General features: G+C 27.6%; 3 protein-coding genes and 1 pseudogene across 6 annotated transcripts; 1 reads left to right on the plus strand and 3 right to left on the minus strand.

The window, feature by feature from the left end:
- Window positions 1-41: 41 nt before the first annotated feature.
- Window positions 42-3,797, plus strand: LOC112690788 (CCR4-NOT transcription complex subunit 1-like). Of its 3 annotated transcripts, XR_003149252.1 has the most exons (6): window positions 42-526; window positions 1,351-1,501; window positions 2,557-2,681; window positions 2,819-3,011; window positions 3,084-3,366; window positions 3,485-3,797. XR_003149252.1 is itself a non-coding variant. In XM_025564879.1 (5 exons), exons 1-3 carry the CDS (start codon window positions 1,364-1,366, stop codon window positions 2,946-2,948), a joined length of 393 nt encoding a protein of 130 aa, XP_025420664.1. In that variant the 5' UTR covers window positions 1,269-1,363; the 3' UTR covers window positions 2,949-3,011; window positions 3,084-3,366; window positions 3,485-3,797. The 3 variants fall into 3 exon arrangements, 2 of the variants coding, with proteins under 2 accessions (XP_025420664.1, XP_025420665.1); XM_025564879.1 differs by lacking the exon at window positions 42-526 and having other exon boundaries at window positions 1,269-1,501; XM_025564880.1 differs by lacking the exon at window positions 42-526 and having other exon boundaries at window positions 1,269-1,501; window positions 3,142-3,366.
- Window positions 3,798-4,413: 616 nt separating this feature from the next.
- On the minus strand, window positions 4,414-5,807 carry LOC112690794 (annotated as a pseudogene).
- A 4,632-nt stretch (window positions 5,808-10,439) lies between these two features.
- LOC112690792 (myotubularin-related protein 2) lies at window positions 10,440-18,088 on the minus strand. 2 transcript variants are annotated; one of them, XM_025564884.1, is made up of 11 exons: window positions 17,857-18,087; window positions 17,389-17,478; window positions 16,547-16,750; window positions 16,153-16,413; window positions 15,776-16,092; window positions 15,584-15,714; window positions 15,340-15,515; window positions 15,147-15,254; window positions 14,807-14,991; window positions 10,716-10,911; window positions 10,440-10,630 (listed from the first exon to the last, which is right to left on the minus strand). In XM_025564884.1, exons 1-11 carry the CDS (start codon window positions 17,941-17,943, stop codon window positions 10,484-10,486), a joined length of 1,902 nt encoding a protein of 633 aa, XP_025420669.1. In that variant the 5' UTR covers window positions 17,944-18,087; the 3' UTR covers window positions 10,440-10,483. The 2 variants fall into 2 exon arrangements, with proteins under 2 accessions (XP_025420669.1, XP_025420670.1); XM_025564885.1 differs by lacking the exon at window positions 17,389-17,478 and having other exon boundaries at window positions 17,857-18,088.
- Window positions 18,089-21,596: 3,508 nt separating this feature from the next.
- LOC112690789 (zinc finger MYM-type protein 1-like) lies at window positions 21,597-23,077 on the minus strand. The gene has a single exon (XM_025564881.1). The coding sequence runs from the start codon at window positions 23,071-23,073 to the stop codon at window positions 21,745-21,747; it is 1,329 nt and encodes a 442-aa protein (XP_025420666.1). The 5' UTR covers window positions 23,074-23,077; the 3' UTR covers window positions 21,597-21,744.
- Window positions 23,078-23,084: the final 7 nt, after the last annotated feature.

The following is a 23,084-nucleotide window of genomic DNA, read 5'->3' on the forward strand; positions in this document are numbered from 1 at the left end:
ATCTAGTGTATCTACCGTAAAAAATTAATTTAATCAAATTTATTAATGGATACGTTTGGAATAAAAATTTTTAACGCTCTTTTATTCGAATTAATTATTTTTTCTCTCAATAATTCGTAGTCCGGTTAAATCGAAAACCATTATGAATCGAATTTTCAACTCGTTCACCTGAATTTCGAATAATTCTGTCTTTTGTACAGTGATCACCCCAAAGACTATATTATGTACATTTAATGAAAATAATTTCATAGGATGTTAGATTACATTGTAGTGATATACCTATTCGTATTCCTCAATGTTTGTTTTGTTTTCACATTTAAGTAATTTACAAGATTACCAGATAATATATATAGGTACATATATATTCTATAGAAATGCGATGCTATTGATTTGGATGTTGACAGTAACATAGTTACATCATACTTTTGTTATAAATTAAAGTTACAGCAAAGTACTATTTCACCTTGTGAGCTCAACGTAGAGAAATCTGTGTTTATATTTTCGCCTTTGGAAATCAACGGAGAAGGTAAGTATTTAAATGTTAAATTTATTACTTAGAATATATGCTTAGGTATCTTCTTCGGGCATTCCTTCGTCAACAGTACAAAATTCTATACATAACAAAAAAAAAAGGAAGCGTTTTACGTAATGACAATAGGTACATGATTGTGTATTCCAGTAATTCTCAATCGGGGTGACATTTTACGAGAAAAAAAGAAAAAAGGGATGAAAAAATAAATCATTTTTTCAAATAAAATTATTGTCACCACCATCATGTAAATAGCATAACTGAAATTTCGTATCTACATATTATTTGTATTTCACATGAACGATATAGTTAAAATCGTTTATTATTTTGATGTTAGAGCGACGCAGTGTTCGATTCTAGTAATTAATGGTGACATAAATCGAAAATATTGAATATTAATAGTGTAACAAAAATTATTTTCGTTCTGTCAGTCGATGTTGATTTTTGTTTGTTAACATATATCCTGCACCTTTGTACCAAAAACTAATAGGTACTTAGGTGTACATAAACCTAAATATTTTGTAAACGGTCTGTTTTTTATATAAATATTAACTTTTTGTAATTTTGTAAAAACTAAAGTACCGTAGCACACGTTCTTTATTGAAAAAAAAACTAGGGGTGATCTGATACTTAAGTTAAGTTGTTTAAAAATTAATTAAATTAAATTAAATAATTCGTTGATTAAAAAGTAATATATATATATATATATAAGTATTCGGTTTTCTTTAATGTTTAAAATTGTATCAAAATAAGTGTAATTTAATTCTTAAGTTGTTTAAAACAAAAGTTGTAAAACTTGTGTTTCTATTCGATTCAACTAGAACTTGTTGCGCAATGGTGTCCAAACATGTACAAGAGGAGACAAACTACTATTGGAAGAAGTTCAGAAGTTTGTCATCCAATGGCATATCACCAAAAGAATTTTTGGACAATTTGATATATTTAAATAAATCATCAATTAGACAAAATAAGGTATTAATTGTATAATCAAATAATTTAGTTATAAAACTTGTAGTATATGATTCTATTTTAAATATTATTTGACGTTATTTTGCATTGAAAATATTTTTGTTTTGCGTAAAACCAATTTATAAAACAAATACACACTTTTAACAAAAGTAAAAAAGAATATTCACAAAAATATTGTTTATAATGAATATTGGCAAAAATGGTAAACATAGTTTCAGTGCCATAAAAATCATAGATGCAGGCGGTGCACAGCACCGGGGCCCGCAGGGTCAAAGGGCCCATAGCCAATAGCCGTCAATTTTTTTTTTTTAAATTGATTTAATTTGATTCGTAATTATTGTATTATTATCTTGTATTTAATTTTATATAATAAAATGTAAAAGTCTGATCCGTTTTATTTGAAATCGTTTATCTAAATATTGGGAAATATACTAAGAATAGAGAGACATAAATAGATTACTTTTATATTTTATTGTAAATCATATTTATAAAATCCATAATCATATATTCATATTATATCATCTATCTTTGTAGTTCATTCTACAAGTTTTTTTATTTATAAAATCTTCCCAATATACAATGTGATCTTGTATACCTACTAAGTTGAAGCTTTACACAGAATTGTTTTAGATGAAAACTATCCATGGGTTCTTTAAAATTCAATACATCCACAAATACTATCCGATCTAAGGAGTAAAAAATTGGCATCGCGTTAAGTCAATTCGACTTTTTTATGTATCTCAAGAAAAAGAGGCCCATGTACATTTGTCTGCACCTAGGTCTTTGACACTCTAGTTACGGCACTGCGTAATTTATGATTTAGATTATCAAACACGCAAATAAAACCCGTAGAACTTGTTGTAAATAAACTTCTTCATATTTTTGACTTTTTCCGGAGAAGGTAAATTCCGTATAAGACTCATGTTCAGAGTAAATCTTTAGTACGTTTTCAAATATGAAAAAACAAATGTAACTCTCTTAGTTATTGGTACCTGAATATCATATATAATATATAGTTTAAGTTTTAAAAACAGTTGAAAATGTCACACAATTTTTAGGAAGTATTTTCGTGTATTATGAAAAAGTTGCTAGACAAGCGGACATTTGACATAGGATATTCACGCAACCTCCTTATGAAATATAGTTATGTTTTTGGTGGTATTATCGAATACGAGCTCATTCAGTAAGTAGTTTTTGAGATGAACATTTATAGAAAGTTTTCATTTTATCCATTCGATGTATACATGTATTGTATGTACGCATATATTCTACACATGTATAATATATATTTAATTTGTGTACAACGTTTTTCTTCGTTAGCAATCCTAAGGCTTTAAGTAAGGCGCTACAATTCGTCTTGGTCTCCTTGAGCGGCAGACCGCATTCGAAAATGTTCGATTTCGGCGTACTAGCGCTAAACCGATTCCACAAATGTTTGAAGAATCACTGAGAATTTTTCGAAAGCGTAGCAGCCATTCCGCATTTTGAAAAATTCCCTTCGCATTTGATCGCGGTAAGTCTCAGTCGAATAACGTGAACAGTAATTGTCAACCCTGTATACCGTGTACATGTTCTACGTATTTAGTCGTATTTAACTGCGATCGTAGAATAAATCATAATTGAAAACAACGAACATTTAACAGTCAATAGCGAAATATGGGAAATGCACACCGGAACACGAGGACGAAGAAGCTGCCGGTACCCAACAGCCGCCCGTGCTGTACTCGCCTACGACAACATTGGCCGCAGACACGTGGTCGGTCGATCTGGAGGAATACGATTTCGAAGAGGTCGACCGGAATGTAACCGACAAAGAAAGATTAGCGTTCATCGTAAACAATCTGAGTGCAAACAATTTACGCGAAAAGGTTAGTCCCGGTTTGTTCGTACCGCTTATAAACACGTTGTAAAAACACGTTAAAATAATCAAAGACATTTTGAAAAAGAAACAGATAACTATTGTAAAATACGTGTTGTTGCTTACAGAGAATTGGTACGTTACGGTCCGGCGTGGCGCAGCAGCATTCGGCGCAGCGCAGTTATAGGAATAATTGGCCGTACCCAAACCGCACGGTCAAAAAATCTAACTAATAATACTGAATTCAACTTTTCCAATAATAATTTCGTAAACCCAGACTGAAACTTCGTCTCCCACAGGAAATCTTCTTATCTCAAGAACAAACTTCAGGATCATCTGAATCTGAATCTGAACAAACGTAAATACACACTCAATACTCATAACTGCTAAAAAAAAAAAAATGAATAAATAAATAAATTACAGCTTATATCTATATTTATTTTATATCCTATATTTCATAACATATGCATAGAATATGATAAATAACAAATCTTCAAATTATACACACAAATATTTACAATTGTAAGCTTTAACTTTATTTATTATTTGTTAAAAACTTTGTAAAAACAAAATATTTGTTGAAACAATAAAAATTAATAAATAAATAAAAAAAAAAAAAAAATTTCATTATTGATATATTAATATACTTGTAATCTTTATGATTGTTTTATTATTGTTTTAATTAATTATTAATACTTATTATACATATTAAATGACAAATATTGAACTTGGTACCTAATATAAATATTGTTATAACTAATAATAATATTCATACTGTCTTATTGAGTAAAAACTATTCAAGTTTCTTCATTTTAAACAAAAACAAAATAATTTTCAAAAATATTAAAAAGAATATTCATGAATTTAGTTAATGTATAATCTTAATTATATCTAAGTCTGGATTAAGCACCTATCGGGTCCCGGGGTTGAAATTTTATATGGGTTCTTTTGACAAAACATGTTTTACTACAAAGCCGCTCGTTACGATCACAGAATGATACATTTTTTTAAATTATTTTACAAATTGTCAATTGCATTATAAAAATATAAAATGAATAGGTATATAAAATGTATATGTATGTCTATAAAACTACTAATTTTTTTTTTTTTTTATTTGTATATATTACATTACGGGCTGATGCCCATGGTACAGTTTAAGTTTGTTAAATTTAGTAGGATAAAAAATGTGTATCGGCTTAAAATTGTTTGGGCCCCGGGGCTACTGCCCCAGCTAGACCTCCCCTTATTCCGGCCTTGATTATATAATATAATCATTATCTTAGACATCGAAAAAAATTGATAACAATGGGAAAAATACAGTAGGTTTTTAATTAGTATTAATTATGTAATATATTTAGTCAAACCTATTAGTTCTAATTAATTATAAAATTGCATACAATGTTGTAGTTATAGCTAAATTATGTACTTATTTATAATAAATATTTTTGATGTGACAGAAATAATATTAAAATAAATATATTTTTTGTTAAAATGTTTAATTAATAAATATATTATAACAGTCAGTCTTGTTTGCTGTTATTAAATCCATGACTTTGTGAGCTTCCACTAAAAGACTTATTAATGTATAGTTGATTTTACATTTTTCAACTTTTTGGATAATATCTGAAATAGATGAATATATTAGAATTTTAAGATACAATTATTAGATAATTTTACCTATAAAATAAATTATAGATTTTATTTAAGTATTATAAAAATAACTAAATTTTAAGATCAATGAAAAACAGTAAAAAAAAAAATTTAATTTTCATTAATAGCTTCCTAATTTCATGAATAAAATCTAAATACTTAATTTATGCAATGATAATCAAAGAACATATACTAATCAATAATAAAATATTAGAAAAATATTTAATTTATATTACAAAATTAATTTAAAAAAAAAAGTTTTTTTCAACTCAACTTACTTCATTTTCTTTCACTATGTCCTTATTTTTTCTTTCTCGATTAATTGTTGAAGTGGCTTTTATGAAAAATATAGAAGTATTTTGCTTTGTATTGTTGGTTTTTGTTCTATTATTGATTTTTTTATGTAAAATTTGATTTACCCTATTAATTTCCCAAAGTTTTTGATTAGAAAATGATATGTTCTTTTGCTTTTTATTCCATGTTTTTGAGGGTTCGTTTCTTTTAGGATACTCTATATTGCCAATTTTATTTTTTTCAATTTTGTTATTGATATGGTTCAAAGGATAATTAGGAGTGTTAATAATGCTTTCATTTATATTTACATTATTTTTACATATTACAGAAGCACTGACATAGTTATTTTTAGTATAATTATTTTTTTGTAGATGGAATCTTTAAAGTAAGTTTTTGAAAACTATGAATTGTTGAATCAGTTTTATTAGATATAATTAAGTTTGTGTATTTTTTTAATTCCTGAGTCGAAAATATAGTTCGATCAATATTAGAATTCAATGTGTCCATATTTATTAATGTAGAATTTATAGTTTAAGAATAAAAAAAAAGAGCAGTTGTAAATGACAGATTTAATAAAATATAAACATTGTTTTAAAATACATGGGATATTAATATAAAATAAAGAAATATATCAAACTTTGGCAATGAAAAGTATCATGATAAAAAAATATTATAAACTTGAACACATTCACCTTAATAGTTTAAACACCTAGTAATGAAAAATATTATCTTCAAGGGTAGTTTAAGGTATAATATCAACATTTTGATAAAACTAAATTGTTAAAGCAACCATGACAACCCTAGTGTTTATACATCGAACTGTAGATAATGATATAGTAATAATAATCTTATAGGTAGATACAGAGCTTATTTTATGCTTATTTATGCTTTTACATTAAATAGTAATATATAGGGCTCGGATTTTTATGCAAAAAAATATGCAAAATGATTTTTTTTTTTTACAAAGTAACAATATGTTATGAATAAATTTATTAAATTTATTAAAAAAAAAAAAAAATGTAAAATAACATTTTTAATGACATTGTGTAAGTATATAAGTATTATAAATTAATTAAAGTATTACTATTTATATTAAATTAATATTATTGGATGAGGACTAGTATGAAGTAATAAATATGGATTTCAAGTTTTCGAAATGAAAACTCCTACGATTATCTCGAAGCATACTTTTGTATTTGGAAAAAACTTCTGTCTGCGTCACAAGATACAATTGGTGCATATATAAAAATCGATAAATCTTTAATTGACAGTTCCTCGTCATTATCACATTCAGTTACCAAGCTGTTGAAGTAGGATGATATAGGGGATTCTGGGTGTCCTCCCTCTTAAAAATTCCTCCCTAGCAACCCGCAATACATTAATAATATTCCCTTTAGAATGCAACCCTACACCCAGACAAACCTAACAAGAACCATGACCCTCTCCTTAAATTAATATTATTTTTAATGACAAAACAACTTTCCCCTTATAATACACAGGTAAACCTTACTAAGACCTTCCCTTTATAATTCACCACTCAACACAGACAAACCTAACGAGAACCAGTACCCTCCCCTTAAATTAATATTCTTTTAATGACAAAACACGACCTTCCCCTTATAGTACACAGATAAACCTAACTAAGACATCCCCTTTATAATACAACTCTCAACACATACATACCTTACAAAAATCACGATCCTCCTCTTAAAATAAAACCATCAACACAGAAAAACCTAACGAAAACCAGTACCTTCCCCTTAAATTAATATTATTTTCAATGGCAAACTACGATCTTCCCCTTACCTTACACATACAAACCTAAAAAAACCATGACCGTCCCCTTAAAATACTATTATTTTCACTAACGAAACACGACTTTAACCTTACCCAACACAAATAAATCTAACGATAACCAGTACCTTCCCCTTAAATGTAACCTGCAATACATAAAATCCAAGTGAAAACCATGACCTTACCCTCACCCACAACTATAACCATTCTCCCTAAACAGCGCTTTCAAACCATACACCACTCTCCTAAATACACCTCACCAGCCCTGCTGCGCGTCACAATCCGCAGATAACGGTAATACATGTAATATTATTTCATTGTAATAATATACATTCTATACAAAACACAATATGTCAAATCAGTCAATACAGATCTTTACAATACATTATCGAGAAAAATCGTAAATATCTATAACATGAAGAAAAAAAAAAACAAATATCATAATAATTTCGTGCAGATAGATTCGTTGTACATAGCGTAAAGTTTAATTATAACTTTTTTTTTTTTTTGTTTATAAATTTAATTTATTCAATCTGTTCAAAGTGAATAATAAGAACAATTGAGGACATAGTATAAGAGAGTAAGTAAAAAGAGAAAAAAAAAATTAAAAATAAAAGTGACAGTGTAATGACAGAACGTAGAAGCCTCCCAGTGGAGGTACTACAATAAAAAAAAAACATGAGTATTAAAATTAGTTTGTCAGAAGGTTTCTACACCACTTTTGCTTTAGCCGTTTGAGAGGATTTCCAGGGATGGTCAGGGAAGAGATATTGTTCATGAGTGGGGTTCTGTGGTTTAAAAGACGGTTATGGAATCTTTTATAGTGAATTCTAGCCATGTCTGTAATAAAAGGTATGGAGAGGTCGTGATGGAGTGTGCGATTGGAAACGTAATATGGTGCTTTAGTGATTTGTCTTAAGGTCTTGGATTGATGGGTTTATATTTTATTGATGTTAGTGGGTTTTGCTGATCCCCAGAGCTGTATACCATAGACCCATATTGGTTTAAGTAGCATTTTATATATAAGTAATTTGTTCTTAAAATGGATGTGTTTAGATGTCAGTAGGTGTCTCAGCTGGCGGCTACGTTCATTCAGCGTTAAACGTTTGGAGCGTATATGAGGAGCTCATGTGAGCCGGCGGTCTAGTGTTAGTCCAAGATATTTAATGTTTTGAGAGTAGGGTAGTGGTTGGTTGTTGAGGAATAGTTGTGGACAGTCACTGAGTCGTAGTGTGAAAGTAGACTGAAGCGATTTCGTTTGATTTAGTTTTAGGCCCCATTTTGTGTACCATGAAGCTAGTAGATCGAGATGGGTTTGTATAAAAGAGGCAGCTATGTTTGGGTCAGAATGGCATGCTAGTAGTGCTTTGTCGTCTGCAAAGTCAGCTACTATTGTATTTTGGGTAGTGGGTTGATCTGCGGTGTAGATGTTAAAGAGGAGTGGTGCAATAACTGCCTATTGTGGGACGCCAGAATCTATTTTGGAAATATTTGAGAAGGTTGTACCCGAACGCACAAAGAAGTGGCGATCACTAAGATAAGATTTTATAAGTAGATACAAGTATGGGGGGAATAGGAGGAGCCCTTGGTGCCAAATTCGATCGAAATCCTGTTCAACGTCTAAAAACACTCCTGTGCATATGAGTTTTTCTTCAAGAGAAAAAGAAATCTTATCTACGAGACGGTGGATCTGGTGTATTGTGGAGTGATTGTGCCTAAACCCGAATTGAGTATTGGAAAGGTTTTCTTCTATGATTGGTAGGAGGCGTTTAAGAATCAGTTTTTCGAAAATTTTTCGAGAAGTAGGGTAAGAGGCTGATTGGTCTGAACAATTGAGGCATTTCTGTGGGTTTGCCTGGTCTGTGGATCATTATTATTGTTGAATATTTCCAAAGCAAAGGGAAGTAGGTGAGCCTTATCATAGAATTATATATAAATGTAAGGAATAGTAAAGCCTTTTTTTGGGAGATGCATTGCGACTTCAGATGTTATTAAATCGTAGCCGGGAGATTTGTGTTTCTATGATTTATTAATTAGGTATTTTTGAAAAATTTTTAAAATATTTTTGAAAAATCACTCTTAATAGAATTTTCTATGTTTGATTTTAGTTGAATTCCAGAACCTACCAAAAACTTTTGATAATTATTGTATTGTAATGTATATTCACAATGTGTATTGCACATAATGTTGTAATATTGTGTTGTCCATTTTGATTGGTAGTAATTTATAAGTTCTATTTTGTTAATTTTAACTCATACATTTTTAAATTTTAAATGTGTAAAAGCTTATTTGTATATGTTATTTTTGCTGAATTTTGAATACATCAGTAATTTATTGAAATTAGAGTAGCTTTTTAAGATAATTCTAGGGAAAAATAATTTTCATTTATAATTTTGTTGAATTATAAGAAAATAAAAATTTCATTCACTGAGTAGATGATTTATTTATTAAACTTATTAGTTTAATATAATTAAAATGCATCAATATATTTATTGAAATTATATTCATAAAATAAATTTGTATGAATTTAATTATCGAAAAAAAAAAAAAGGGTGAAGAAAGGCTTTGAAAAGATAGAAATGAATATTTTCTCTTTGTAGTTTCCAATGAACACACAGATTTTTTTTAATAAGCTTTAAATACTTATTAATGATATAGTTAGATAAGCTACAGTATAGTTATTAACGTAATATATAATTATAATTTATTAAGATTAAAACTATTACTATAAGAATATACTAAGTTTTTTTCCCCAATTATGTTGGTTTTTTATTGAGAAGAGTGGCGGCCATGTAGCCATAGAAAAACTCTCTAGTATCTAAGGCTAATTTAATGTTGTTGAATCAAACTAAATTTAATATTTGTATATTAATAAATTTTAATATTTTTTTAATATTTAATTTAATACAATAAATTATATATATTTTTATTATTGTACAAACCAAAGAAATTAAATAAAAATATTATAACTTTTACTCTAACTATAGGATACTTACTATGATAAAAAACTAAAAAGTATTATGTAACAATAATTTTATTAAACATATTTTATTGGTGCAAATTGTAAATTCATTTCATTCATTTATCATACTTCATATTAACTTCAAAATTATTTGAATATACTATACTTAAAACATATAAAAGACTTTTTATCATAAAAAAAAAAAAAAAAAAAAAAAAAAACGTTTAATCATAATTATAAAGTATGAAATTAATGATAAATTGAATTTATAAAATATAATTTAAATATAATATAATTGTATAATATACAATGAAATTAATAAGATATATTTAAATATATGTATGTTATTTTTTAAAGAATAACAATAAAAATCATAAATAGGGTTTAAAAAAATGAGATATCATATGAAGTATTCATTATTTTATACTTAAATGTGTATAGGAGATGTTAAGCGGTTAGTAGTAGAAGTGTTTCTTGAGGCTTTATGTTTCAGTTCTCTTCGATAATCATCTGATATTTTCATTAGTTGTGTTTTCATATGAAGTAGTTCTCTTGTCCTTTGATAAATTGGTTCCTGAAAAAAAACAACAGTCTAATAAAATTCATTATTTCTAATTTATATTCATAAATCATAATATTATTAATTATTTATGAATTACTTGAGGTCTCATGCTTGGATTCCAACGACAATATAGACCTTTCCACATCTTAATGTAACGTAATGAAGCAACTGGTTCAAGAGCATGTTGCTGAGGCCAGTATAGAGGATTTTTATATAAATCTAGATCACTGTTGATGTAAGACCAAAGTGAAACAGTTTTTTGTTTAACTTCTTTTTGTAAACGTTCCTTTTCACTGTGTAAAAGTATAAAAATTTAAAGTAATAAAATATTAAGCATCACATATACAATTATAGAAATAAAATAAATAATAATTTTATGATAATTGATGATTTTCAAAAAGAATATATGAGGTAACTCCTCTAACCAAAAAAATTATTTGAATATAAATATTATTATTATTATTATTATTATAAACATAATAGATATGTCATATTTATCTATACCCAGTGGCGTATATAGGTTTTCATTTTGGAGGAAGCTGATTATGTAATTGATTTTTGGAGGTAAGAGAAGGAGGAAGCACACTATTATGACTAGGGCCCAGAATTGTATGCATTTGCATATTTTTATATATTAAACTAAAAAGTAGCAAGATAAGACAGAAATTTGAATTTTAATCTAACGTATTGGTATGTGAAATTAAATTTGGCATATTTTTGCATATTTGGAACATTTTAATTTAATATGCATATTTTATTTATCTGAAATATAATGCATATATAGAAAAAAATGTTTTGAAGTTATTAATATTATTATTTATTACTTAGCATATGTCCATCGTAAATTCCGTGAATCGTGCCGTTATATAATTTGATTTTTGTGATATAATAAGATAAGATAAAGTTTGCTAAAAGTACCAATACGATAGTAACTCTCCAGGTAACTTAAAAAAAAAATTATAAAAATCCGCTTGATTTGTTTAAATTGATTTTTGTTTAGATGAGTGAGTGTTCAAAATACAATTTAATTTCAATACAACATACAGTTCTATACAGTTCAATAAAATATATAAAATGCAATTGATATATTTTAAAGTATATTTTTTATTTAATATAAATTATTTAATGAATTGTATACATTTTAAAATTAAATAAATTAAATAAATAATAAACATGCATTTTTGTTTGCATATTTTCGCATATTTCGTAAGATTTTAGTACATGTAATTCCGAGGCCTAATTATGACAACAATTATTTTAACGCTATAAGACCTTCTTCTCGACTGTCTTTACACCATCAGAGAAATAAGAAATTCAATTTTTTTATTGATTTAAAATTTTTTAAAAGTATAAAAACTAAATTGTAATAAACAATTTTTTTATTAGTCACTCAAAATTCACTACATATTTTTTTAAAAGAATAAATATATTTTATAAATATAAAATTTAAAATTATCGCATAAGCAACATTCTCAGTGTCCCCCCCCCCAGCATTAAGATATATCCATGTTAAAAATAACAATCTTTAATAATAGTGTTTTTCATTTCAAGGGGGGCATAAATACGTCCTTGTCTATACCAGATTCCTTTAATTTTTTTAATTTTAATTGTAACAATCATTTTACTCTTTTTCTGTATATAAACATACTATAAGTAATGATAAGTTTAAAAAACAAACGGATAGACAATATCTTATAATTTCTTAGGTAACCTCTCTACAGCTGTATAGTGTTCCTAAATAATACAAATTATATAGTATACACAATGTATTAGGATTTGGTTTGATACAGGTATATATATATATATATATATTATACGTATATTATTCTGTATAACAATAATTGCATAATATATACTCACATTTTTTTTTTGTAACATAAATTACCTCATATACTTTTTATGATAGTCATCTATATATTTGTACATATGAACTTATGTTACGCCGAATTCGTGAAATCAGCAAAACTAAATTGCTGATATCATTAATTGAACAAGATTTTTTTCTGCTGAATGCGTTAAATTCGGCAACATATTATTCAATGATGTAGTATTATGTACATGATTAGAATGGTTTTTATATTATTTACCGAGGGAGCATGAAAATAATTTTTATTCCGAAATCATTACTTATTAATAGCAAACTCTACGAATAATATGCTTATATTCTGTGTCATCTGAGCTTAAAAGTTGGATTATGCAATCGTAATTACAGCATGGAAATGTCACGAGTATAGAGATAAACTCGGTATAGAGTATAGGTTCAGTGCTATGACCAGCGATGACGACATTAGGGGGGATTAGTCCCCCAAAATCGAAACTTTGTTAGAAATGTTATTCGTTGTTTTTATAATTATCTGTTAGTTTTTTTGAAAATTGTTAAATAAGAAATAATAAAAAACTATTTACAGTAGCATTAACAATACCAAATTAGTTCGGCTACTTGCGAAAGAAGTTTCTGCGCAATGAAAAAAATAAAAACTTGGTTAAGGTTCAGCGATCTTTTAATACTATATATTGAAAAATATAAAAAGCAATGATATTTTGAATATCTTTGCTGATACAAATATATTTGTCATTAAAATAAAATATTAATTATTTTTTAATATACGTTATTTAGTGTTCTTTTTTTTTTTGTAATACAATTTAAACATATCTATATTTTTAATAGTAATAAGTCTTACTTGTGCACGAGAAGGGGGTATGGGAGCGAAGCCCCTGCAAGTTATTTTAGATTGAATTATTATAGTCCCCCCCTCAAAAAAAAAAAATTCAACCAAATGTCCGCCTATGTATTGGCATGTATGTATTATTGGCTTGTAAAATAATAATACATAATGTAATAGGTGCCATTATGTGTGTGTACTAATACGTAACAAATTTTCGGATGATAGATTCTCAATGGACGAAAGAACGAGATGCTGAAGCTATTCTAATCTTAACTGACGACCCTAGCGTCAATAAAAATAGATAGGTGATATTATCAAGTCAATAAGAAATTTTATTGAGGTAGTTGGACTTCGACGAGTATGAAGGAAGCGCGATTAGGGCATTATGGAGGTAGTCAATAACTTCTTTGGTATTATTCGTGATATGCACGAAGCCAGTGGGCATAAAGGGCAGACGAAAACGCACATAAAAATTAAGGAGTACTACTTCAATATTTCAACGGTTGCTGTAAAAGCATATATTGCAAGATGTGAAAAATATGCTGGAATATCAAAAAAAAAAAAAAAATTATGAGCAAAGTGTCATTCTGCGGCTCATTCTTGCAAAATTAATTAAATTACCAGGGGCAAGTGGGCCTATTCGACTTTTAGAGTTTATCTGACGATGATTCTAAGTTCATTTTTCATTATAAAGAACACTTGATGGAGTTTTCATTTTGAAAGCTATGCCTCTGAAAAACAAGAAAGCTTCGGAAGTAACGAACGAATTGTTAAACATATTTTTAACGTTTGATACGCCCCACGTTTTATAGTCCGATAATGGTCGCAATTTAATCGCAGAGTTAATTACAGAATTAACCTCATTATGGCCCAAATTAATAATAATAAATGGTCGGTCGCGTTACCCGCATAGACAAGGTTCTGAAGAAAAAGTAATTGTACGCTAAAGGGTTCATTGTTAGCATGAATGCAAGACAACACAACTACAGGCTGGAGCAACGGACTTAGTTTTGTTCAATGGGGTGCTAATACCTCATAGTCACACCACAAAATTATCAAGATGACTCTGCATGAAGCGGTTTTTGCAAAAAAAAAAAAAAAATTAATGGGATTGACGATTAAAGTGCCTCAATTATTATTGGATTAAATGACAGGAACGCTAGAAGAGAATTTGTAGGGCGTGTTTTCAGTTACATCTCCAAATACTCTTACCTCTATCAAAAATAAGAAAATTGAAGGGATGGAAGTACTCAAAACTGAGGAAAGTTAAATTGTGATAAGGAAAATATTAAATAGTCAGTATTCAATTTTTTTTCATATCTTTTTTAAATAATATAAAATTATGCTGTTTAAAATATATATGTAATATTGAATAATTTTTTTACTTCTAAAATTGTTCAAGTACACTACCAAAAGACAATGATAACTAGTTATCTCATTTGGGATCTCAGACGACAGTCATTGTGTTAAAAAGTCATTGGGCTTAGAATTTATATTATAAATTTAAAAATGATTAAAATACCTGTTAAAAAGGAATGTTCCAAATCTACAGGAATATAGATGATCAACAATAGTAATTAAAAATAACTCATTGAATTCAAATGCGTTGGGAAACATGCATGTCACCTGCCATACGCAATCTATAAATTGTAGAAAAACAGGGGATCTATCAGCATCTGAATGGTGATCATCTCCATGGCCAATTCTCTAAACATAAAATCATGAATACAATAACATATAATATACAATTATTGTAATAATGAGTTGATATGATCAGTTTATTGTAAAATAACTATAAAATAAAATCTTATTAGTAGTTAGAATATAATTTATTCTTAAAATCATTTAGACATTTTACTTACGTGTTGAAATTTGTGTCCAAAACTAAGCCATTCCTTTTCAATCAAAACTTCAAACCCTTTAATAGTTCTATAATATGGATCCAAAAGTACCATGGCAAGTGCAGTTAACTATAAATACATATAAAATTTACAAATTAATAATAATTTAGAATAAAGATTTATATTAGTATTAAAACTTAACACATTTTCATACTTGAGCTGTACGATCCCATCCATCAGAACAATGAACTAAAACTGAAGTTTTATGGTTTTCTACTTTATCAACAATACGGCAAGCTCCAGCTAAAATACATTTGATATGTTTTAACCAATATGTAGATTCAATTCCAGATAACCATTTTGTTTCATCAATATTTGGAAAACATATTTCTGAGGAATTATATAAACAATTTGTAATAAATAAATAATAATATTAAATTTTTTTTTTAAATAATAACCTTTTAATTTTCTTAAAGATTCTCTCATAACATGAATGTTATGGATATCAAGAAATATTAGTTCGGCATTCTGATAAGCATCTTCTGGTTCATAACCACCTCCTTTAGCCTTATTAGCAATGGCATTTGCACTACAACATAGCATTTAAATAATGAAACAAATATAAGTTGAATGTAGTTCATTGATTTTACCTAGGTCTTGCATCCATTATGTAAAGCTTATGTGATTGGGCATTCGCATCAACTATAAGTTGGGTATATCTCTCATCATCACGACACCTTTTTCCACCAACACCTACTAAGGGTTGAGATGCCCTTGTTATAGTAGCTTGGGATTCAGAATGTAACCAGCTCAGTACTGGTATTCGACCTCTACTTCTAAAAGCAGCAGCATTTCTTATAATTTCATCTGTTGCTCCAGCTGGAACTGCTAGAATAGCAGGATATGTCTCACAAAGATCATAACCATCATTCAGTTTGGTAATATGCCATGTATCATTTGGAACACCCTAAAAAAAAAAAAAAAATGTATTTAAATATAAACAGCTAGAAAAAGTATATAAATTTACCATTCTTTTGAGTTCAGCCATAGGTTCATACACATTCCAACCATTTTCTGGGAATGTTTCAGTATATTCAAAGGCAAATAATGGAATACTGTGAGAAAGAGGAAAAGCATATTGCTGTAACTTTTCAAAAACATTACGCCTTGAATGATTCTCTTGTTTATGACCAAAGCGTAGATTTCTCATATCTTTACAGAACAGTTCAATACCATACGAATTTTCTCCTCTACTTGACTGACCTCCAACTTTTTCTACTCTACTTACCTAATGAATAAATTATATTAAATTTATATTAATTTTCTAATAATTAAAATTTAAAATAAATCAAATATATTCTTTTTGAAAAAATAATTTATTTAATTTATATAATTAGTTTCATATCGTATTTTATACTAACCACGCCCAAAGGTACTTCAATGACCAACTGAGTATCACGTTCTAAACTTTTAAAATATAGTTTATAGTTGGTTACAGATAACCAACCTCTAGCTGGACCACTAAATGGACATAAATATGTAACATCTCGAGCAACACCTTGCACTTTTTCTCCTGGTAATAATGGTGGATCGTCAGAACGGCTAGAAACAACATTTTCTGGTATCTGAAATATTAGACAATTTTATTATTTAATCCAATCAATACATTTATATAAATATAAAATTCAAATCCCTTATCAAGGCTAGGTTTTACAAGAAAATAAGAAATTATAATTATCTAATTAAAAATAAATTGATCTTACTCAATAGCAGCTGAACATATATATTTTTTTGGAAGCTTTTAATAATTTTCAATAGCTATTTTTCAGCTATAGTTTATAATAGTTATAATAGTAAGTAATTTATTATTAGTATCTTAGATAATTAATTTATGGAAAATAAAGAAGTAAACATATTTTAAATACAAAAATGATAGAAGATGGATTTTTTTAATGTTACTTGGTCTTTCATCTAATTAAAATACTTTTAAGTTCTAGAACTTCAAAAAGTCTATTATTTATTATATAAAAAAAAAGTTTTCCTTTTAAGTTTTTATTTAATTAGTTATTTACAATAAATTTATTTGGCTTAATCAAAACTGTTATATCAACTAAATTCTAATAATTTTTTCATAAAAATCTAAAAAACAAGTGTTTTCAGATTCAATTGAGTATGATTTATAAATCATATTATTTATGATAAAATTCTTAACTAGGTATCAGATTATATATACTATATTTATTTTATTAATGAAATTAGGTACTTTATTCCTTAATTTTATATCTCCAACGAAAGGAATTTCATTTGATGTAGAACTGGTTGATCGGCGGCTTTTGGTAGGTGAATTTGATTCCTAACCAAAATAAGTTATATTAATGCATAATAATAAAAATCATCAATTTTATATTTAATTATCAAAAGTGTTATTTAGATGGAAAAGTATATAAGACATAACTATTAAAAAAAAATGTTATGTTAAAAAAATGTACTAATGAACTTCAAAAAAAAAAAAAAAAAAAATTGAAGAATAAATAATAAAAGTACATAACTAAAAGAAAATTAATAACAATTAAATATAGAAAAACCTTACCGCAGGTTTTATAAGTTTGAATTAAAAAAGATTTTTTTGAATAAGTATAGTTAAAAGAAAATAAACTTACCTATAATAAAATTATATTTAGAAGCATAAACATATCTATATTATATTTAATTAAGAAATACTATGACTTACTGATTCTTGTTCAACTTTTGAATTTAAAGAACTAGATTTTGAGTCTGAATCGGAACTCATATTTTGAAACTTATTATTTAAATCCATTATGAATGAAAATTGGTTTTTAATTTTTTAAATTAACATTTTAAAACTATTTACCAACAAAATAATAATGGTCGGAAATTATAAAACAAAATTCCTTGTTGGAATATTACATAGTTGAAAGTATAAACATTCAAAGTAATAATTGTTACTTGATCTTATCTTATAAATATTTTTTCTTATCACAATATTTATGTAATAATAGATAGATATATTTATAAAAAGTTCATCTACCACGGTATGTCCATTTGTCGAACAATGATAGTTTATATTTGATATTGTATCTAGAAGGCCTTTGAATTTATATTGAATATTCAGACTAATTACTGCTCGTTGCAACCTTTTTATTTAACCCTAGAAACCAAAAATAACTAAAGACTTACCGATAATTTTAAAACATAAAATCTATAAGCTAATAAGTCTATTAAGAGGTCTTGGATCAAAATATATAATATGTCTAGGGAAGGGGTTTGATATAATCAAATAAATATTTATAACTTTAAACATCAATAAATTAATATAATGTTATAATATTTTTTATTATTAATATATTTAAATTTTTGTATAGTTAAAAATTAAAAATAAAACTTCGTTTTTTTAATCACTGGGTGTGGTATGTACCTGCGATTTATCGATAAATTGCTCTTCAATGGCTTGGATTGAAAATTATTTTTTTAATTACGAATGTAACAGTTTTTTTTAGAGAAAAATCATATTGCAATGATGAATTTTCGATGAAATATATTTATCCATGAAAACCGAATATCGATTGTAGTTCATTTGACGACAAGAAGCCATTCTTATTAATTTGAAGTATTGTTTTCGAATAATACCAATGTAGTCAATGTTTCATCATAATTCTCAAAAACTTTAAAATAAAACATATTATTAAAAAAAAAACACATATTGAAAATTTAAAATTCCATAAAATTTCGAACTTTTTTTACACAGTCAAATTTTTATAGTGTCTTATTTGACACCGATTTAAAATTAAATAAAATTAATTAAAACGATAATAATTTAAGTAATAATTTATTTCATAATGAATTAAATTTAAATATATTTTATCATTAAATAATAAAATGTATACTCACAAAAATACTAAATTAGTGAGTAAAATATTCAATATATATTATATACACATAATTTATATTGAACCATATTATGACATACTAAAAGATACAGCAAATTAATAAAAGTCACCAATTTTGAAATATATGTAAGTGAGAACATTTATTACTCAATAATTTTCTAAAAAAAAATAATTTTGAAAACAAATTTGTGAACTTATTGTGTATTATTATATACTTATATTTAAATTTTTACGCGTAAAAAAATATTCAATTCCCATAGATTTTTTCAACCATAACGTATCGCCAGATAGAAAAAACCAATAACACCATTAGAGTAGGTAAAATTTAATAAATATCAAATGTTCCCAATAATTATCACAAAACATATGGCCTACTAATGCCAATAGTTTAAAACGAAAATATCTTGCCCGACATTCAGTTTGGTCTCCGTTCCAGTCATTCAACCACCCATCAACTACACCGCATTTCCTCGGCACTTGATTGTATAAAATGAAAATTACTGCTCGGGAGTATTTCTAGATGTTGCAAAGGTTCTCGACATTGTTTGGCACCACGAACTATTTTTTAAACTTCAAAAAATATTTCCAGCCCCTTACTATCTATTCTTAAAGTCATACTTTGAAAATAGAACGTTCAGAGTCAGAATAAATACCATGCCATCAACCCACTATAAGTTCTAACTGGCGTTCCTCAAGGCAGCGATATTGCCTCATTTCTCTAAATTTACTACACTGCTGATATTCCAGTTAATCAGTTCATTTTTATTGGAATTTACGCAAATGACACAGCCATACTTATCTCAAGTGTTGTCCCTATCGTTGCCAGTCAACAAATCCAAACCCACCTAAACACTCTCATGTTTTGGTTCAATAAATGAGGAATTAAATCAACAGAACTAAATTATCACATATTACCTTTTTCCTACGACTACAAGATTGCTCATTAATCATCTTGAACATTCCACTTTTCCCAGTGATGTATTGCTAAAATAAATCATGGGTATACGCCTTATTTCATTAAGTAACTATCATGTGATACGAACAGTGGTCGAAATGGCTCAAGTGGAGGGATGCCTTGCAATTCAGATTTCCTGATATCATTATAACATTCTTCATACCTTATGTACCTATAATATTTTTCTTTTTTATAGTTCACATAAGGTATATTATCTTAGTCCGTGGGCTCTAAATACGGATATAATATGGATTGCGAAACGGCTTATATTAAACAACACGATAAGCTGGGCGTCCAGGCCTGAATGTTAAAAACAATTATTTTCACCGAAAAAAAAAATAATTTCTTATATATAAATATAAAAATGATAATAAGTATATAATTTTAAAATACAAGTCTTAGAAGGAATGCGTTATTCTAGAGAAAACAAGTAGAGGGATGAAAACTGTAAATAGAAAAAAAGTAGATGGATGCCATTCCACCGTATCCCCCAATTCGAGCACTGGGTAGGAACCAAAAAAAACTCACTCACGAACTACACATCCTTAATTATGACTGTTTGATAACAAAAATTTGTTGTTAATTGATTTAACAAATGATAACAAATTTTAATTTTTAAGAAAAATAATAATAATATATCCGACACCGAATCGCGTCATAAATATAACTAAAAGTTAAGTTAGTCAAGGTATTGTATAGTTATTTGTCAAATTAGAAGCTATACGCTAGATACAGCCGTATACCCGCGTATTATCAATTTCTCATAAGCTATACGCCCTGGATAAAAATAGCATATTGGGTATACGCCGTATACACTCCAATACACCACTGATTATTCCGTAGGGATGGGAATCCAACTCGTTTTGCTGAACTGAATCTTTCAACTCTGTTCAGTGTAATGAGTTGAATCAAAGAGTCGACTCCCAACTCTTTGTTTGAATCAGATTACCACTACTTTAATCAACTCTTCAAGTCTCGACTCACAAGTTCACAGTCCATATTCATGAATAGCTTATCGCATATGAAACTAATTATGACTATAATTAGTACAACATTACGAATTTTTATCAGAGAGTCAGAAATCTTGTTTTAAGAAACAATGGAAATATTAATAACCAAATCCGAGGGGAACTATTGTTTAAGTTGGTACAGTGATCACATTCGTTTGAGAGAACTGTGATCATTTTAAGCGGCGACTCTAAAATACATTTTTTTACACTATTTGAAATCGTGCTCCTACTAGTCATAATACAGTATACAACTACATACTATACAAACAGTATACTGAACGACGGAAGAAAACAAACTAGGTATAAAGTGTAAAAATATTGGTGCTTGTGAGAACAAAAACTGTTTCAAACATGTACGAATGCACGATATGAAGTGTCGCTTATTACCTAGGTTATATTAGATAAAATTAGCTCGATCAAAGTTCACGATCAGTGCCGCAACTACACCAATTTGGGCCCGTGTGCAAATAAAATTAATGCCCCCTCCTCTCTGTCTTGAAAATTAATTTTTCCAAATTTGAAAACATACTTTGGATTTTTGCTCATACAAATATAAACAAAAATAAGGTTAACATAAGTAAAACACATACAGGTATATATTTACAAATAAATAAATGTAATAATTTGTAACCTTTTTTAATTCATATTAAATATAAATAATTATCAACATTGTAGGTAACATATAAATTGAACACAGTAAACATTAACATTAACAGTCAATTAAAAAATTGAAAAAAAAACATCACTCACTTTAAAAAATTCATTTTTCTTGCCTTTTTGTTGGCAAAATTGTCAATTATATTTTCTATGTTAATATCATTTGTTTGTTGTCTTTCAATATTAAGCAAAGCTATACTTGAAAGTCTCTCTTGCCCGATGGAGTTCCGTAAGTAATTTTTGATAAGTTTAAGCTTTGAAAAGGATCTCTCAGCTGAAGCAGATGTCACTGGTATAGTCAAAAAAATTATAATACCGATAAATACATCAGGAAATATTGATGTCAGCTCTTCCTTAACAATAGTATCAGCTAAATCGTGAATTGTCATATTTTTTAAATAGTTGGTTTGAAATTTGGAAGATAAATAGCCTTTAATTATAATAAGTTGACGAGTGAAATCAGAACTGATATCTTCTTTATATTTGTTAATAAAGTCATATGATGACTTAACAATCAATTCGTCAGACATTGATGTTAATATTTCAGGCATTAATATAATAAAATCATTACACACAGTTTTCATTCCTTTAAATCTAACTCTTAATTGTAATAGTGTTGTGTCTACAACTGGGTAAAATATAGTAACTCTAAAATTATCATCAGTTGTAGTAAGCCGGCGATCACTGTCTACTTCATCAAAATACTTTTTTGCATATCTTTGACGAGTTTCACTTAACTTGAAGGGTATATTCCACTTCATACATAATTCCCTTGAATCTTTTATTATTTGGTCATATTGATCCCGCAACTTTTCTATAATTAAAATAGCACTTTCTAATTGTGTTGATGCTTTTTGTAAGCTTAAATTAACTGATTGCATACTCTTTGATACCACTTGTAAGGATTTTAAAATAGGTTCCCATATACATAGAATAATTATAAATTCAGCATTTTCCATTTTTTTTTTTAAAGTTGTAGCCATATTTATTTCATCTTTTTTGGAACTTGAAAGCTGGATATTAGAAAGAGATTTCAAAACATCAACAAATCTGTGTTTTAATGAAAATAAAGCATTGTGTCTTGCTTCCCATCGAGTAGGACACACTTTTTTTAAAGTTATTTTATTTATTTTATTCCCGTACTCTTCACCAAAGGCTAGCTGAGCCCATCTTGGCGAACTTGAGCTAAAAAAATTGTAGATGTCTTGCACAGTATCAAAAAATGATTGTATTTTTCTAGTACTTTTAGCAGCATCACATAAAACCAAATTTATATTGTGAGAACAGCAATGAACAAATATAGCGTTAAGTACAATATCACAAATTTGTTTTTGAACGCCTGTTATTGAACCACTCATCACTGCTGCTCCGTCATATCCTTGACCGCGACATTTCATAATATTTAAATCCAATCTCATTAATGTATTTT

This window comes from Sipha flava, unplaced genomic scaffold (assembly GCF_003268045.1).
Source record: "Sipha flava isolate LNK unplaced genomic scaffold, YSA_version1 52143_pilon_pilon, whole genome shotgun sequence".
Lineage (NCBI taxonomy): Eukaryota > Metazoa > Arthropoda > Insecta > Hemiptera > Aphididae > Sipha > Sipha flava.